This window comes from Lasioglossum baleicum, chromosome 13, assembly GCF_051020765.1.
Source record: "Lasioglossum baleicum chromosome 13, iyLasBale1, whole genome shotgun sequence".
In the NCBI taxonomy this organism is placed as follows: Eukaryota; Metazoa; Arthropoda; class Insecta; order Hymenoptera; family Halictidae; genus Lasioglossum; species Lasioglossum baleicum.
The window spans coordinates 11,728,813-11,747,797 of NC_134941.1; the positions used below are offsets into that span (position 1 = coordinate 11,728,813).

Consider the following 18,985-nt stretch of genomic DNA (forward strand, 5'->3'; position numbering starts at 1 on the left):
ACGTACACTATAATGCATACACGCTAAAATAAAATAGATTCGCCTGTCTGCATTAATTTTTATTAGAATATATCGTTGACAAAAGTCGATCGTGTACAAGTAAAATATAAAAATAATAGCACTCCCAAATACATCTAATGAAACTGTTCAGTGATTAAGGAAATCAGGGTAAAAAGTGATAAACCATTTATTAAGTACGTAATTCACAATTACTAATAGATTAAGAATTATCAGGGAGTAAAATTGGGCTTCCCTTCGTAAGTACACCCAGATCTTTGTATGATTTGGGTTGCAGCCCATACTGCACATTTTATGCAGATATCTATGCTTTTACCTTGTATAAGTTGTGCCAAGAAACCTAAAATGCATAAATATTTGTTAACGCCATTGAGAGAATTTCCAGCTTAGTGTTAAATGTAAAGACAATGGAAATCTACCTCCTACAAAAGCATCTCCTGCACAATTGGTATCTACAATTTTTTCCAATGGTATCCTCGTAGTAGGATACTCTATTACACTATTTTCTTTGGCCAGCAACACTTTATCAGCACCTTGTGTTATCACAACAATTCTTGGCCTCTTCTCATTCACTTTCTCCATTTGACATAATTTTAATGCGATCTCTTTCCTATCTGTGGTTTGAAAATCATTGACTTTCGCGAAGGCCTCTGCCTCTGATTCGTTACCAAATAAAATATCAACATATGGGAGAGCCGCCAGCATGGGTTTTTGATAGAATTCGCACAAAAATGGTGCGCTAAGATTCATCATGAACATTTTATTATTTTCATTAGCGTGGTTAGCTACCGCTTGAATGGTCTCTGGACTCACAGTTAAGAAGAACCCCTACAATTTGAAGTTAAATAAATAACTTGATAATAGTAGTTCAAATATATGATTTGAAGTCTTTGCTAACGTACAGACACATAAATATATTCAGCTGCATTTATAAGATCTTTGTTTTCTACTTCCTCTATATGAGAGTATGAAAAGCAATTGGCAGCTGCTAAGTTGGCGCATAAAGATCTCTCGTTTCCAGTTATCAGAACTGCGCAGGTACCTGTGGATTCTTTATTGGTGTACTGGTAGCGTACGTTCAAGCCATCTGCCTGTGCTCTGTCTTCTAAAATTTTCGAATACTTGTCTGTTCCCACGCAACCCATGTATGTGGCCACTTTTGGCTTGTCCAGAAACCACTAAACAAGATTGCATAGATTTATTGGTGTACGAAACTTGGTACAACATTTATAAATAGTCCACTATATTTTAATGAATTTACTTGTGCCACCCTCATAGTGTTCTGCACAGAACCACCAGCAATAAAGTCTGCATTGTATTTTTCTATTAATTCATCGTACATGGGTTTGTGTTTCTCTTCAGCGAGAATTGCGTTGTTCGACTTCAAGTCGTACTTTTTTAAAAAATCGCTATCTACGATCGCTGAAATATCAAGAAGAGGATTGCCCATGCCCAGTAGGAGACCCTCTCTGAAATACATCGAAATTATTACAGCAATCGAACATGTAACTGTTACAGCAGATTATTTCATTAGCACGTAAACGAATTTCAAGAACTTTTGAGAAACGGGTTCCCTATTCTCCTGCTCCAATCCTGAGCGTTACATAACCCGCATCGTTTCTTCCATCATACAGTCAACATTTTGAAGGAAAGTGATAATTATTTAGAAGTAACGACTCGTACGTCATTGAAATTATAGACATTTTTACGAATTATACTTTCATGTCTAACCGCACGTCGCGAATACATTATTTTTAAAAAACGTAAAACATAACCAAATTTTTCGCACGTTCCTCCGAGCACATGATCACAGACGAACATAACCTCTAACATGCATCAAGATATCGTTAACTCGACTCGAAAACAAATGAACAACAATTATTCGTAATTGTAAAATGATTACCGTAAGTCCTGCGCCATTTTTACAGTTTTTTTCGTTACTGGAAATAAAAGAGTTCCACAGGTACTGTGCACGAATGGCGACGATTCACCACTGATATTTCACAGCAATACGGTTCCTTCCTTTACGACACAGGGTCAAGTGACATCACGTGGATTTTTCAGTGGTCTTTTACATCAGAATGTTATCGCTTCGATTGTTGCTAAATCCCACGGAATATTATCTCACGATAATGTACAGTGATGGACAAAAGTATCGGCACGCTACACAACCCTGAATATAAATGTTTTTTCAACGATCCTCTATATTTTGTATGAATGCCTGTTAACAATATCTTACCTGATTACGCACAAAAGCAGAACCATATTGTTTGCATAGTTTATTTTTGTCCAACACTGTATGCCGTAATGCACGGAGAGTCTTGCACCGAAGAACTTGCGCGTCTTCTTACGAACGTTTACCGATATTTGCACGGCTCAATAATAACTTGCAATTAATCGAACAGGTTTAATGCGATTCATCGTATCAACGAGGAAAAACCCAACTGGAATAAATTAACCTCGCGAGATTCGAGTCCTTGAAATAATAAAACGCAACGAACAACATCTTAATGGTATAAAAAAAAAGATAGGAATGACCTTTCGAGCGATATACTTTTAATAAAAAATACAGCACATCTCGTGTTTACTCGCAACATCAGTTTATTTACAAATCAGAATGTCGTCTCGTTCTCTCACAGTTTTTCGACCGACGTGAAAATGCTAAATTTCTTTCGTTGTAATATCCCAGAGCGAAAATCTCCGCATACACGACGCAAACTCTCCTCCGTGTAATACTTTACCTGACGGTTTTGCGCGCGTTACTTACCGCTGTACATCAACTATATGTACAGTCCGTCCGATTATTTCTTTTCGAGTCCGCGCGAAAAGAAAGCAGACAACGCGGAACATTCGAATAAGAGAAAAAAACCAAGAAAACTGTTCCGAACGACAGAAAGATCGACGGGCGTAAAAGCGCCGGAGCGATTCCCGCGCGAATTCGATTGGAACAGCGCGCGCATAATCCATCGAGGCGGCGCGCGCGCGCGCTTATTTCGGATCGATGAACTGGAGAGAGAGAAAAAAGAAATGCGACCGGAAACAGAGGAGAGAGAATATGGATGGATTTCTGCGTGGAGAAGAGACAGACAGACAGAAAGACAGACAAAGATAAAGAAAGAAGTATTCGTTTTTTCTTTTCTTTTTTACGATACCTTCCTTGTTTCTTTTTTTTTTTATCCCGACACAGCTGAGAAAGACATTAGAAAATCCCAATCGTTATAGGCGATATAGAGAAGAAGTATCGGGGAGTGTGAAATGTTGCGCAGCAGCGTCTCTCTCTCGCCATTGCCAATGTTAGAGGAAGCAGTTTAGTCTGGACGCACACCTATAATCGGCACATACGAACTTCCTCGCAATGCGGATGCGTGCGTGTGTGTGTGCGCGCGCTCTAGCCGCATCTCCTGGGAAAGAAAACATGGCTCTCAAAGCGCGTTCGCCGGCTCGTAGAAGAATAAACTGAGAATTGCGAGAGAGAAATGGTAATGCCCGTCAGTGTCAGAGTTATTAGGGAGAACACGTGTATTTTTTTTTTTCGTTTCTCGACTTGTTTTTCTTTTACACGCAGAGACAGAGAGAGAGAAGAGAGAGAGAGAGATATTTCAGAATTGACGATTGATTACTGAGAGGCTGTGATGTGATGGACTTGCCTTGGTACGACGTGGTCTTGCGCAGCTCGTACGTCTCTGCGTTGGCTGCAACAGCGTCTGTGCGTGTGTGTGTGTGTCGTGGCGCTTGTCGCCGTTGTGCCTTGTCAACGGAACACACAGAGAATCCCTCTGCTCTGCACCTGGCCGACAATATTACCTCTCGCCGTCATGACGGGTACGGGACGGGACCGGACACACAGTTGGACCTCTCTCAACCCTCTCACTCTGTTCTGCGTACTCGTGGAACATCATCAAGCCCAGAGCAGCTCCTTCCAAGATTGTCCAGAAGCACGCTTGTTGGGGGGTAGAGGTTATCGTGTCCTATATCATACATCACATTACAATACGCATTGTGTCTTTTTAGATTTCCATGTGGCGCGTGTCTCTCTATTTTTTTTTTTTTTTTGGTAATTGGCAACCGACGACGACCACCCGACGGCGCGAGAGGCAACGTTTTTCTCTATATCGTCGCGCAACGTTCTGAACAGGATTCAAACACACGTCCCGGTCCCGGTTCTGTGCAGAGACTATATACTTTGACTGTTTTTTTTGTTATATGCTCTATATCTCGGTGCTCACGCACGCATTTATACAGAGAGGATACACCGTGTCGTTGTCCCGGTCCCGATTGCGTGTCTACCGGTCGGTCTCTTTTATTATACTGTACTGTTTTTTTTTTTATATATATATACATATATATATACATTATTCCTGCGTTTCGTTTTTTTTCCGTTTCCGTGTTCTACGTTCGTTTTCCGCCGATACTCTTCCGGTTCGCTATGCGACCCGTGTTCTCGTCTCTCGAAAGTCGCGTATCTCATCCGTTTATCGGCCGTCGACCGATCCACGTTCCACGTTCCACGTTTTTCTATGATATCGGTGAGGAGAGACGGCTCTGTCCGAGGGACTCGTTCGTTCGTTAGTTCGTTCGTGCGTGCGTGCGTGAGTGCGTTCGTTTGTTTATACGACGTGCTTGCGGGGGTCCGGAGGAGGCGTGCGTCCCGATCTGCGAGCTAATAGTTCTCGTTCTCGTCGGCGTAGAAGCTTTTCTCGATACACATATGTATATATACACACACATACATATATTTTGAACGCTTTATGTACCATACATACGTATATATATATACATACATATATGTATATATATATAGATATGTGTATATGTATATATGAAAGCATGTCCCCACGTACAACCGACGACCACGCATTTGCACATGACCGGTTGGCAACGGCTTCGAAATATACATGTTCGGATCGAGAGTCTACCAAGAACTGGCTCTGCGTGTGTACTGTGCATATCACCGTGGATTTACGCACGCACATTTTTTTTTGTCCGGCAGTAACCGCAAGATCTTCGAAAGTAATCGGCGTACTCGTATACGATTAGCAGACGTAGTATCACGTCGCGAACCGTGGCGACGAACAATTCGGCGAACGAGGCGTGTGATGTGCGATCTCCATTCAACTCTCGCACCGCCTACAACACGTGTACGGCTCTATGCGTGCTCTAATCCCGTGGCTACAACAGTCCGTTCTCGGCCGTCTTTTCTCTCAAATTCATTCTCGTGCGGATTCCGTGTCCGGTTCTAGACGAGAGCAGCCCGTGTCACCGAAAATCTGCTTTGACGCGCTTCGGCCTCCTAATTACGTAACGCTGGGACGTATATAGACGCGCAACGCGCATCTACGTTACGACGAGCGAAACTATGTACTCGGCGCGTGTGTTGCCTATCGCCGGAACAGGGAACAAGAAAGCAGTGTCGAACAAGGAAAAAAAATATCCGTCAACTCCGTCCATCGACGACGTTACAGTTTCCGTTTCTTTTCTCACCCGCGTCTAGAGAACTCGCCCGCGGTTCGCGGTTTCCGTGCTCGCGAGGACCCAAAGCGTGTTTCCTCCGTTCTCCACACAGTTTTTTTTTTTGTTAACTCTTGTTCTTTACGGCCGGACCGCGGAAAAAAAGAGAATTTCTCGGATCGGAGTTCCTTCTTTTCCTCGGCCGGGGTGCGTCCACGCTCGCTCACTTGCAACATCGAAAACAGACAAGCCTAGCGAAGGACGCAACTGTCGAAATAAAGGTCAAGCGATTCCAGCGTCGATCGATCTATAGAGTTTTTTTTCGACATGTTATTAAATATCGTCGTCGCGCGCGCGTACACCCGCGCGCTGCTACAAATCACCCTCGAACTCTTGGACAGAGCGAAAAGCTTATTCTTAACTTCCTAGTCTAATTTTGAAGCGGACTCGCGCGAGATAGAGTAAGAGCCAATCCGACTCGTCTCGGTCTCTAACACCGGTGACAAAGGAGCAAGGTTTCAATGGCAAACAGAATACTCGTGTGGTTCTAAGCATTGTGTACGAAGTCTCCTTCGCTTCACCATTCCCCCACCCCTTGAAAGAAATTGCTTCGAATAAAAAAGGCGGGCCAAGCTCGATGGAGAGAACAGATCGGACGAGGAAGACATGTCGAGAGGTTTCCGAACGAACAGCGGTTCGGTTTGTTTCGAGTAGATAGAGAGAAATAAAATTAGAGAGATTGTGTGTAGGGACGGAAGAGAAGAAAGACTTTGATTTCGGGTGGATATATCGAGGATGCAGGGACGCGCGTTCATAGATCATCCGCGACACGCAGGAAGCCAGTGAAACGTGCGATCACGACTATCGCGCGAAACGTACACGCGATTCTTTTTTTTCTACTCGCGTGATTGGAATTTGACGGGTGTTTAAAGAGAGACAGACAGAGAGAGAGAGATAGACAGAAAAGGGGTGGACCGGATAGCGGCGAGAAAAGCGGTGACGGTGATGCATAGAATTAAAGAACACGCAAAACGCCGTATTTTTTGTTTTGTGAATTCCACAAGTACATTTGTTATTACATATTCGTTTGTCTTTAATCCATTATCATTACGATTACCATTATTAATATAATTATCATTTGAAAACGCGGGTGTGTCTTATCAACGAAACAAGTAGGAAAATCCATTTGCGGCGGGGGAAGAATAAAAAGGGAGTGTGTTTTGTGTGTGTGTACGTATCTCTGTGTGTGTGTGTGTGTGTGAAGTTCAGAAAAAGAGTGGTGACGAAAAACATGTTCGCGCGCCAAAGGTTTGATCGGAACGAAAAAAATCGGAAGGATAACGGCGATCCGTCGTTATCGATTACGGTACGTACAAGCTTAAACGGAACGCACTCTCTTTATCGGATCTACCGCAATTCGTTTCTCGGTAATTCCTTTTCTGCTTAAATCCTTCGTTTTTGTTGTTTTCTCTTTTACGTCAATTAATCCTAATGTGTTAATAAAACGGTATTGTTACGTGTACTACAGGCTAACGATATAATGTTCGCACGACCCGCTCAGGTTCCCATACAGAATCGACGCATCATCGTTCCTACGAGTATCTATAAGTATCTCGGGAGAGAGAAAAAAAAGACAAAAAAAAAAGAGAGAAGAAACTCTTTTCTCAAACCCTTAAGCATTACTTATTATTTTGTCTCAATTTTGTTGTTGTTCATGTGATTGGCGGAACGATTCGGACAGTCGAACCCGGTACGCTTTTCTCGTCTCGAATGAAAAAGATCTGCGAATTGCTGTGCACGATTCATGTCACTGTAAAGCTTTCTCTTTGACTTCTCGTTCACGCGTGGTTATAAATAAATCGCTAGAGTTCAGTCGCGGCGGCGATGACAGCGGCGGCGACGACGACGACGACACGATCGGTGAAACGACCAAGTTTTTTCGAGAAATATTTTTGTCCGACACACGACGGAGCGCGCGATTTTTGTTTTCTCGTGGTTCCGTGGCGTTCGCGGAAGGTGTCCGAAATCGGGATCAACAGGAAGAGCGAAAGAGGGTTGTTCTGCGGTCTCCACCGATCACGCGCGCAATCGACCGTCCCTGTTCTCATTGCTGCTTCGAAATCGTCGACGCCTTCGAAAAAAACACGCACATCTACACGTCCGAAACGAATCTCGTGTTACAATACTTTTAAAGACGGACGCATATATATCACGGTAGAGGTCCGTTGCTCGAGCAACAGACTGCTGCCTACGGAAATCTACTCTCTAACGCGAGACTCGAGTGTCAACGAAGGAGGTAAAGGGTAAGGGATTTTACTCTTCTTTTTGTTTTCTTTTTTTCACACGATGCTCCGCGGCTGCGACTACGAGTCCGATTTCACCGCGAAAACTCGCGACGATTCTCGCGTTACATTGGCGCGCACATCCGAGTGTCTCGGGCTCGCGACCGAATGGAAGCGGACGCGCGCGCGTATCGTCATCGTCACGTAGAAACGGCGTGTGAGGGGGAGAAACAGCAGAGCACAGAGTGTACATATTCATATATATGTATGTATATATATATATAGTCGCCAAAAGCATCGTCCTACCGAAGCATTCGTTCGAGCGTTGGCCTTCAAAAATTCACAGCGAGAAGATTCTCATTGATGCTTGTTGGCGGACGCGAGAACTGGTCGCGACGGGTGGTGGTCCGATCTCGAAAAGCGAACTCTCGAAGGATTCTCTCGGTAGGAGGATGCCGATGTAGATCGTGATCTCGTTATTACATCGAGAAGAAACGGCGCGTCTCGTCCTCGGCGATGCGGTAAGACTAATTGCGGCGATAATTCGTCTACGGGACGCGGTACAGGGAAACGAAGAGTTCGTGAGTAGATTCCGGAAAGGCTGGATCAGAGAGATAGAGAGACACCGGACCGCGGTCAAAGAAAGGAGCAGGCGAGGCGAGCGAATTCTCGATTAATTGTTTCTTTTTTTTTAAAAAAGCGTCTCGTCCGGCGTACGGCGGGTTTTCTGGGTTTCGATTTTTGCGGTTCGTCTACGGATCGAGGACGAACGTTAGAGGATCGTTACATGTGTGCTTATTTCCGATAGAACGATCGGGCGAGCGTATATGGTGGATCTTCGCGCGTGTAGATCGACAGACGGCCAAGAGTATCTCGGTCCCGAGGCTTCCTGCTAGCGATAGACAGACTCGACAGACTTCGACGACGACGACGACGACGAGGACGACGACGACGACGACGAGGAGGAGGACGACGACAGACAGACAGACCGACACAGACCGATCCCGACGCGACGATTTAGTATGGTGCGAACCGGCGCGACGGCGATGGCCCTCGTAATCCCGGTCTGGTAACCAAAATGAGAAGCAGCCACACGTCAGTTACACGAGATCGAAGGAGGTACACGAACGTGTGTTATATTGTCGTTCGTCTCTGCTTTCGTTCGTTTCATTTCTTTTTTTTTTTTGCTTTAAACACGGGCTAAGAAGTGGGGAGCAACTGGTGGTGAGATACTGAGGGGGCGGTAGGTGGTAGTAGGTAAGTAGACAGGGATGCCACTGTGAAAAGAAAGAAATCAAAAGTTACACTGTACCGATCAACGGAGGGAGAATGTATACCAAAATGGAGTGCGGAGAGTGTTGTGTATATAACAAAGAAAACACAAGCTGTGGATGAATATATCAAGGAAAAATTTGTCGTCGGGAGGATTCGTGAAAAGAGCAAACGGAGGTGTGGATCGAACTAACTTTCTTTCTTTCTTAAACACGGAGACAGAGAGAGAATGAAAGAGAGAGAGAGAGAGAGATAGAAAAGAGAAAAAGTGAGAGAGTAGTAGTGCTTCTTCCTCGTTTTTCTCGCTAACGATCGCGCGCGTAGGAGCCTCTCTCCCCTCGAAACGAGCGGTTCGACAACGGCGATGCGCAAACAACGAGCGACCGTGAGAGTTAAAGAGTTAGAATTTGAAAGAGAGAGAGAGATAGTAAGAGAGAAAGAGGGGCAGAGATAGACAGAGAAAAGAGATAGATAGGAGAGAAATAAAAGAGAGAATCGAACACGCGCAGTAAACGTTCAACGATTTGGGCTTGGTGCGTGAGAGACCCATCGGTACACGTCTACTTACCTACGCTCTTCGAATGAATCTCGGCTGAAGTCCTCGTACATGCCTCTACTATAAACAGCGATATAATAAATAATCGAGTCTACGGAATTGATCAGATCAACATATACCATGTACTTGCTCCCTTGTCCAAGGCTTAACTTTGTGAATTAGTCCCTGTATATTCAACGTGCAACTAATCATGGCCGCGTGCTGCCTAATATGACTGTCGAGGAAGCTGTGCGACACGAGCCGTCGACGTGCGTCGCGCACCTTTCAGCTCTTCAACTTTCCAATATACCCAACGCCCCGATTCCAATTTTTCTAATCGCGCGCGTGTTACGTTAAAAGCCGAGCGATACGAACCGAGCAGCGAATTACAGCGTCACACAGTTTCCCAACTTTCTTCGGCGCCGTTCTCAAATTATTCAAATTATCGTCGACCGCCTGTCGTAATCTGGAAAAGCGAGATTGAATCGTTGGGATACCGTGGTCCACGAGGGACATCGACGAACAGTACAACCCTTTGCACTCGAATAGAGACTCTGAGGCGTTGCGCGGATTGCTATAGTATTATTCAAAATATTCTCTACATTGCCAACCACGGTCCACCCAATTCTATAACACGATTAATTGTGCTCATAATTATGAAAGTGGTCTAACTCGTGTATTTCTATAATGTTGAAATAACAAGCACTATCTAACGGTTCATTCCTGGCAATATCGTTAAAATTAATTTTGTTTAAAAGAATGTGATGTGAAATAACTGATGAACTCGTTTTTTGTTTACTTGGACCACTTTCACAGTTACAAGAAACTCATAGGTAGACAGCGGATCCTTATGCAAAATAAAAATTTCCCACCTGAATTGCAACAAACCGGAGCGAAATTTCTTAACACATACAATAGGTTGAAAATAGTACAATATTTTAAAATTCCTCGAATGTTTTTTTGCTGTTCTAAATCGCACCTGTTCATGTTTTTGATACAAGCGTAAAATCCGCTGTCTACTTATAGAATTCGTACAAATCGGATCAGGAATGAAAATACTCCAGGCAGAAATGTTCAGCTCCGAGTGCAAAGAGTTGACACTTTCGTTGGACTCGACTTTGCCGGTGCTGCCGCACAAAGTGCTCGGGTATAGCTCTCGGTGCTCGATATTTCCGCGCGACACGCGCCTCGGCGTGCACACAACTTTGGAAAGGTGTCTGGAACGAAGTAGAAAGAGAAGCCATAAGCGTTTCCAATCGAGCGGTCAGAGTGCGCGCTCGAGAAGAAACGCCACGCAACGTATAGGCATTGAACACGTGGCAGGTGATTCGAGAGACGCTGGAAGACGTAACCAACCCAACCGACGCACGACTACTGGGGAAACGACCACATTCAACAGAGTGGCGAGCTTCGGAAGAAGACAGAACAACGTAGAACAACATCGGTGAATCTCGAGGAGTCCTAAGCACGCATGTTTTCACGGAGAGAACGGTTTCACTGAGGTTTGAAAAGCGCGTGTAGCCGTAGTCTGAACCGTAGAATACTTTCGAGGAGAACAGTTCGAGACACATCGATTTTCACGGAAGGTTTTTCCTCGAGAGGCCTTTTGCGAATGGAAAATCGTTCGGGAGTCCTTAACCGCGCGATCAAGGGCGGTTACTATCATCCTACACTTTCCTATTATCCTGCCTGACTGCCTATTCACTTACACGCCTAGGGAATTCGAGTGCAAAGCAGCGACGAGTGTTTCTGTCCGCTTTATTTCGGTGCGAGGTACAATCGCTAGAAACGAGTCGCGAATTAATAAATGCGCGCGCGTGTGTCATAGTACAACATATAATACGGTTTTCTTTCTCTTTTGTTTTTCTCAACTGATCTCATTTCGTTCAGTTCGTTTGTTGGCCCAGTCATATGAGGCAGGCAGCGTTAATCTGGATTCTTAACACATGCGACTTATTTCGAAGTGAAAAAGAGAGACAGACAGAGACGTATATATATATATATACATATATATATATGTTCATATACATATATATAATATATATATATCATAAATTCGTGATCAGAGCGTGAACGAGCCATTTGCAGCCCAGGCTGGGATCATGTAGGATAAATAAGGTAACGTGCAACAACAAATTCAAAGTATTCAGAACGATTGAGAAGTTCAATCAACTCTTGTTTCTCTATTTGAAAGTATTTTTGCGAATGGATTTACATACATGAAAAGCTTTGAACCTCGTGAGTAGAAATCAGCTTCAAGAACTATGGATCGTCGAATTTCTCCGGACATGTTTTTTAACACGATGATCGCGTGCCTCGCAACGCGTACGGTGTGTGTGCTCTGTGTTCAACGATATCAACTTCGCATCATCAAAAAATCGTTCTTCCTTTGTTTCTTTCTATATTTTTTCTCTATTTTCGTTTCGAATGATTTGGAGAGGGCCGGTTTCACGGAATATCTCTAGGATCGATCAAGTTCATCTTGGAATTCAAAGCGCGAGCGGCTCAACGGAATCTCGAGGTCGACATGATTTCTCGCTTGAGACGGCACCGGACGATGCCGAAATCTCGAGGCGTGTATAGCTAACGGAATCGATAAATACAATTGGCGCACAATTCGAAAGAGAAAACAACTATTGTTTTATATACTCCTATAGACCGAGAAAGCTCTTACACACGCGCTAATCGAATCGACAGTGATTTTTCTTCGACTTTCAACAGACACAATAATACTTGAAATGGTATGCACGCGTGTTTCGTTAACTCTCCTTCGTGTTTTTCTCTGGTGCACGACCGAAGAATGGTTTCTTAATGCAACGCGACGCTAAATCTATCATACGCTAGAAGAACGTAATCGTTTGTTTCACGACTTGACTAAAGGAAAAATAAACAGTACGCAAATAATCGTGATCGAGAATCGACGAGATATATATCATATATCGTCGTAGTTCAAACTTTACACATATATATACACACACATATTACGTGTATCTATATATACTTGTATATATATATATATTTCTAGAATACGATATAACATACGCGAGAAACGAATGGCGGGTCGTTCTTTAATTGATTCGTGTGAGAAAAAATAGCGTGTCTATGAAACTGGCCTTAACATCTACTTAGAAACGCCGGTATACAAAAAAAAAGACTTACTGTCCAATTCGTCTGGAGAGCTGGTTTCTACTTACGAGACGTTTCAAAGACAATCGATAGGCGCCGTTCCTGAAATTCGCGCCAGCCCTTTTGTTTTTCTCTGTTCTGTGTGTTTGCTTTTTTTTGTTTCTATCTACAGCGGTACCGAGAGTTCGTTTTAAATTGTAGATCGCATATCCTGGCTCGCGGTAGTGCGATCAAGAAATCTAGTTCGCATTCCTTAGGAACGTTTCTTCATCCCAGGCCTCCGCGCCACTCCCGGTCGAGTGATGTACGTAATAGGGAGCGCTTGAAACACAAAGGATTCATGAGAGACATACAGGCCAATCTCGCAGTTAACGCCATGGATCAAGAGAGTCTATGAACAGGGACATCCCTAGAAGAGCAGTCGACATGTTCAAGGCACGATCAGTCGAGACCCGAATCACACACGACGCGATAACTTTTGATCGTCGTGTGGTTTCTCTCTCTTCGAATGCGGTTCGAAAGATAGTCGAATTGGAAATTTATATTTTGTTGCTGCGTCTCTTTCGCAAACATTCTATCTCCGCCGTTGTCGAGACGACAATCGGTCGTTGCGTTCTGTTTTTTTATCGGCGGATTATTTCAAGAAACAAATATAGAACGGCCACCCGATGTACAAACGCGCCAGCGACAAGAACGAGGCATGACTACTCGCTAACAAAAGTGGTCAAAGACTTACTCTTGCACGACTTGTACGTTGGCCCGGGACTGTCTCTCTAGGGTTGCCCGCATTCATGGACAAAGATGGTACGCAGCCTGAGGTGCACTGAAATTTAGAATGTACAGAAACGTCCAAGCGTCATATAATAACATTTGTACTATGCAGACTCTGCACTCATGTGGGCATCGGGTCGACACTTGTACTCAAAAATTCGTTTTACCGAGAAAGAGAGACAGAGAGAAAAGGAGAAATTAGAACCAGTTACTGTAATTACACGTGTGCGCGCGTGTATACGCTTTCTTTTTCAACTAAGTAACGGAACAAAGAGAGAAAAACGATACTCGTATGGCAAAAATACTATATATCATGCTATGTACGCGTCTAAATTACGTATACCGTGCAATATGTAATCGTAGATGTAGATAGAACAAGGAGGGAGAGAAAGTAGTAGCAGCGTATGAACGTAATAACGGCTCAGACCAAAAATCAAATACAAGAGAGGCAGAGAGAAAGAGAAACGGAGAGAAAGATACGAGAGATAGACAGAGTGAAAGTGAAGAGACAAAAAGAAATTGAGAGAGTAAGGGCAAATGTCTGGTAAAATAAATTTTCCATCGCGAGCACGAAAGAGAGAACCCCGAATTGAAAGAAAAGATAATCGATCTCGAGAGAGAGAAGCAACGAGAGAAAATTAAAAAAACTATATAAAACAATAGATATGTATGACATATCGATCATCTGCGAGAAAGGAAGAATGTACGATTACAGAATAATATTGTCTATATGCATGTATGTAAAAGAGAAGTATTATGTCGACGAATCACCGAACCCCAATTCGCATGAGCTGTTAATCCAGCCTGGAACGTTCACAATGTTAAGTCGGACGAATGGGCAGTCGGTACACGATGACTCTACTCACCTGAACCGGCCGTTGTTGCCACTCGGAGGGGGTGATCGGCGGCTGAACATCCCGTACTCGTTGCCACGGGAGAAGCCAGTGTCGCGCATGGATCCCATACCTAGAGGAGGCATAGGAGGCATTGGGTCTCGTCTTGGGGGTAGTGGTGGCATTGTCATTGGTGGAAAGTCAAGCCCGCACATGGAACTTCCCATGTCACAGGGCCCTGTCATACCCGTAAACCGCCTCTCGTAGAGATCCCTCGTGTCCTCGAAGCCCCTCCTGTCGTAGTAGCTTTCGTAGTCCTGTTGACGGAAACAAAACCACGCGTCGCTATCAATCGTCTGACACCGAAACAACCACCCCTCTCCCGCATCATGGTATACATTTCTGAAAAACCCTCGAGAATCGTCAGCTTTAACGTTCACGCTTTTTTACCTACCGATCCTATAATTCTCCACGACTCCTTTCAACCAAAAAAAAAATAGCCTCTTCCATACCAATCCCGTAAAAAATTATTAATTTATCGCCCTCTGCCATCCGTACTCGTTATCAAGCTGATCGGCGTAAGGTGTTAAGGAATAAATCATCTTTCGGTTAGCTTACATCATTCGGTACAAATTAATCTTGGACAAGTACGTTAATACGGATCGGTGAAACAGAAGCGGACAAAAAGCGGAAGCGATCTGCGACTCGGTCGCAAAGTGCGCGCTTACCTTTCTGGTTAAAGTGCGGCGAACAAGCTTTCCGGGTGCAGGCGAAACACGATACTTTCGAATTGGTGTGGAATTAAGTGGTTAGACTCGTTTCCAGGATTGCAAGCATTCTCATTTCTCGATAATGCAAAGATGGGGTTTCTCAGTACTCCAAAGCGCTAGATAAAAGATGAATGTAGGCCGCGATCGCCCTCGGAAGTCCTAATTTTACGTTTACGAGCAGTAATTTTTATCTAGCGCTTTTGACTACTGAAAAACCACGTCTTTGCATTATCGAATGCATCGACGCAATCGGAAACCAGTCTCCCCTTTACATGAAGTTCAGCGTTACGAATTTGTGATGAAGTTAATGGAGGAAGACGCGTGAGAGAGTTATGTATACCATAGTTTGGGACAAAGAGGGAACATCTTGGGAGCGAACGAACGGAGGTACTTACTCCAAAGCGGCCACCACCCATTAGCCGGTCCCGAAGGAACGGTGGTGGCGGCGGTGGAGGATACGGGTCGCGTCCAAACATTCGTTCCCTGTATCCGTTCCTATCCGGTCCTCCTCCCATTCCTCCCTTGGGGCATTCCTTGGACCAGTGACCGCCGCGACCGCAGCGGTAGCATTGTTCAGGATCACCCATTCCTGGCCTCTGACGTACTCTGCTGGTGGAGATTTGAACCTTCATCGGTTGGCCGTCCACCATCTGTCCGTTCAACTCCTTGATGGCGTCATTGACGTCACCTGTTGCTTCTAGATGGACGAACCCGTAATTTCTCACGATATCGCACTCTACAACTGTGCCGTACTTGGCGAAAAGTTCGCGCACTTGCGGCGCCTTGGTGTTGTCTGTGAGATTGCCGACAAAGATTTTGGTCGTGGGAGTGTTCGGTCCCTTGCGACTCTTTGCGGCCTCGCATTTGATCGGCTGACCGTGAACCACGTGACCGTTCAGATTCTGAATTGCATTCCTACCTGCCTCTTCGTTCTCCATATGCTGTTCCGAGTAACACATGATTTCATTAAAACACAAGATATATCGAACAATTTCTCTGTACCTTACTCTCTAATCGGAATGGGAAGAAACACGGAACAAAATGAATGAACAAACGAAAAAAAAAAGAAGAGAAACATTGGAATAAAAGAAACTCACCACAAATCCATAGTTTTTGACCACGTCGCATTCTATGACCTTTCCGTATTTTTCAAACAACGGTTTAATGTCAGCGTTCGACGTCTTGTCGGCTAAATTACCGATGAAGATTTTAAACGTGCCAACGCTACTAAAACCCGGCATTTTCGGCTCGTTCTAGAACCTAATTTCAAGAAAGAAAACACATCGCATATTATTCATTATCGACTGACTCGTGTTTAATCGGATGCGAACAAAAAAACAAACATAAACAATGATACGAAACGGTGTTACGCTCGTTCATTTTTTCCCCGTTTACGTTTTACATATATTCAAATTTCTAGAGTCCGGTCAATCCGCAGGACAGGGAATGTGCTGAGACGCGCATTACTTCAATACTCCGTTTCATTGTAGCGCTAACTACGCCGCATCATGATACGTGGCTGATATGCGTACGAGCACGCGCCGACTAATCTTTATTTATTAGAAAATGTTTACTCCGAGAATGAAAGTCCAAGCGTTTCCGAGACGCGGATGAATTCGCGAAGGATGCTCGATGGCGACGCGGCGATTGTTTAGGTTCCCCCTCTAGCGCTTCCTTCCACCATTTTGCTAACGATCTAAATTTTCGAATTTCGAAGGTCGCCGGATTATTCCTGATTGCTCGACGCGTAAGGCGAAACGAATGCGAAAAATAGGAGCTCCGAATTCGTCTAGCTTTATGAATCCATTCTAAGGTTTTTATTCGCGCGAAACGAGGAAACGCGTAGTTGAACCGCGAATATTCGGTACGCCGTGAAAGCACGCAGTACGGAGAGCGTACCGACCTTGTCGAAATGGCGCACGAATTCTACCAAGCGTGTGGCGATCAAGTTTTCCCCGTGAACCGATGTGCGCACACTTCCCGTTCACACACCAGACTGTTTTCCGCGGCACTAGCCGAATATGATCGCACCGAACCAATTATTCCACCGAAAATCTACCAAAGATGCCGACGATACGCTCGCGAGATGCACACGAACAACTTTACACAAGAGAATGCAATCTAGCAATGGCGTCTTGCCGCGCAGCGTCCGCCTGCGCAGACTGTGGCGACAACAGTAGCCGCAGTAACTACGAACGCCGCCACACGACGACGCGACGCCGACGAGAATTAACTCGATCCAAATCCGATCCCGTACATACGTCTCCTTTTATTTCCCATGTAATCTGCCCGTAATTATGAAAGCAGTCTAACTCATATATTTCCTGTTTCCAGATATTTAAATATTTCCATTTTACACGATTTTCTTAATTTTATCGATGTAAAACTGATATCATATCTCGTACGATATAAGTATGAGTATTTAGTAGTTTGCGGATCTTTGTGCAAAATAAAAATTACCTGCATCGATCGCAAGAAGCAGAAACTAAATTGAATGTTGTTTCCCCGCTTAATGATTTCAATAGAGAAATCATATATTGACAATTTAATCTACAAAATTTTCCTATAAATGCATAAAGATCCGCAGTCTAACTATTCGATGTTATATACAAAGAAATCGTAATCGGATCGAACGTTTGAAATCTGTTCAACAAACTCGTGGCGCTTCGTACGCCATGAATACAATCGGGCGGGAATCCGTCTTTACATTTCCTGTTCCACATTTACCGTTCGTCGAACATCATCGATCACCGCAATACAAACATTTGTTTTGTTCTTTTTAAGTAAAACCTGCTTGCAGCTTGTATCCTATGGACGAATATCGTGACACGTATCAGACACGCTTGCTGTCGTCATGCTAGCCGGTTACCGGCACTTAGCGTTTTTGATCCTAACAAACGATGACGCTGGATATGAGAATGAACGATTTCGAACAATTTATCGATAAAATGCAGTTCTATACAAAATCCCGATCGTTGGCTAGAAAGTTGTAAATTAAAAAGTTTATTCGTCCGTAAGCGTGAATATCGGAGTAACATTTAAAATTTAGTTATCCCGACGAGAACTACATAGAAATAATTGGAAGGTTGCCGGTGCGTTGCAAAATTCTGTATTATTACAGGCCAAGAACAAGATACGCAATACAGGAATGCTACAAACAAGTACAAAGTTTATAGATATAGGCTGCACCCACAGCTGCAAGATAACGGTTTTTTCGAATCGTACACGTATATCGATGCATTTTTCGAAATATGTATAGCCAGAATTGCGAATAGCGAAACTAGCGTGGAAAATTAACAGGACGCTCGAAAATCAAGTTTTGCAGTTATCACTTACGTATGACGAAGAAAGATGTATATAGAACGACACAAAGTATGATCTAATTCGTGAATGATGTTAATCGTTTGAATATCGTTCGCTTCGTACGGACGAATGCCGATCGATTTTCATATATAGCTAGAAGCAGAACGAAATACCGAAAAAATGTTTCTTTCCGGAAAGCCGAGCGACGCGAAATGGCGTGCTCCGAATAGCCTGCATATCGACGCAGCAATGTCGTAACAAATTCTAGAATACGGACGCTTGTTTACTCGTGTGTATTACGTCGAAATGAGAACTCGTAGCATGAGAAATATTTTAGTAATGGTCGAGTACTTACCAAGTCAGTATTTCCGTAAAACAACGCGATAAAACACGACGCGAAATCACACGCTTCCCGAAGTAAAAAATGGCGGACCGAAACAGACTGGGTAGTGGAAAGCGGCGTCCCTTTCCGACTCCGACTTGAGAATCAGTTTCGCCAACCAGTAAAACAGAAACTTCCTACAATTCCCAGCTATCGATGCCGAGCTGAAAAATATCCATATAAATGATTTTTATGCATTTATATGGCTTCTAAAAATATTTTAAAAACGCCAAAATATAAAATTT

The 18,985-nt window shown here is 43.9% G+C and overlaps 1 protein-coding gene across 3 annotated transcripts; it reads right to left on the bottom strand.

Annotated features, from left to right (window-relative positions):
* Positions 1-42: 42 nt before the first annotated feature.
* LOC143214983 (uncharacterized) lies at positions 43-18,872 on the bottom strand. 3 transcript variants are annotated; one of them, XM_076436633.1, is made up of 8 exons: positions 18,714-18,872; positions 16,153-16,315; positions 15,451-15,996; positions 14,319-14,602; positions 1,280-1,487; positions 921-1,196; positions 438-846; positions 43-358 (listed from the first exon to the last, which is right to left on the bottom strand). In XM_076436633.1, the coding sequence occupies exons 2-8, from the start codon at positions 16,294-16,296 to the stop codon at positions 231-233; spliced, it is 1,995 nt and encodes a 664-aa protein (XP_076292748.1). In that variant the 5' UTR covers positions 16,297-16,315; positions 18,714-18,872; the 3' UTR covers positions 43-230. The 3 variants fall into 3 exon arrangements, with proteins under 3 accessions (XP_076292748.1, XP_076292747.1, XP_076292746.1); XM_076436632.1 differs by lacking the exons at positions 14,319-14,602; positions 15,451-15,996; positions 16,153-16,315; positions 18,714-18,872 and adding exons at positions 1,922-2,191; positions 2,258-3,419; positions 3,666-3,822; XM_076436631.1 differs by lacking the exons at positions 14,319-14,602; positions 15,451-15,996; positions 16,153-16,315; positions 18,714-18,872 and adding exons at positions 1,922-3,419; positions 3,666-3,822.
* Positions 18,873-18,985: the final 113 nt, after the last annotated feature.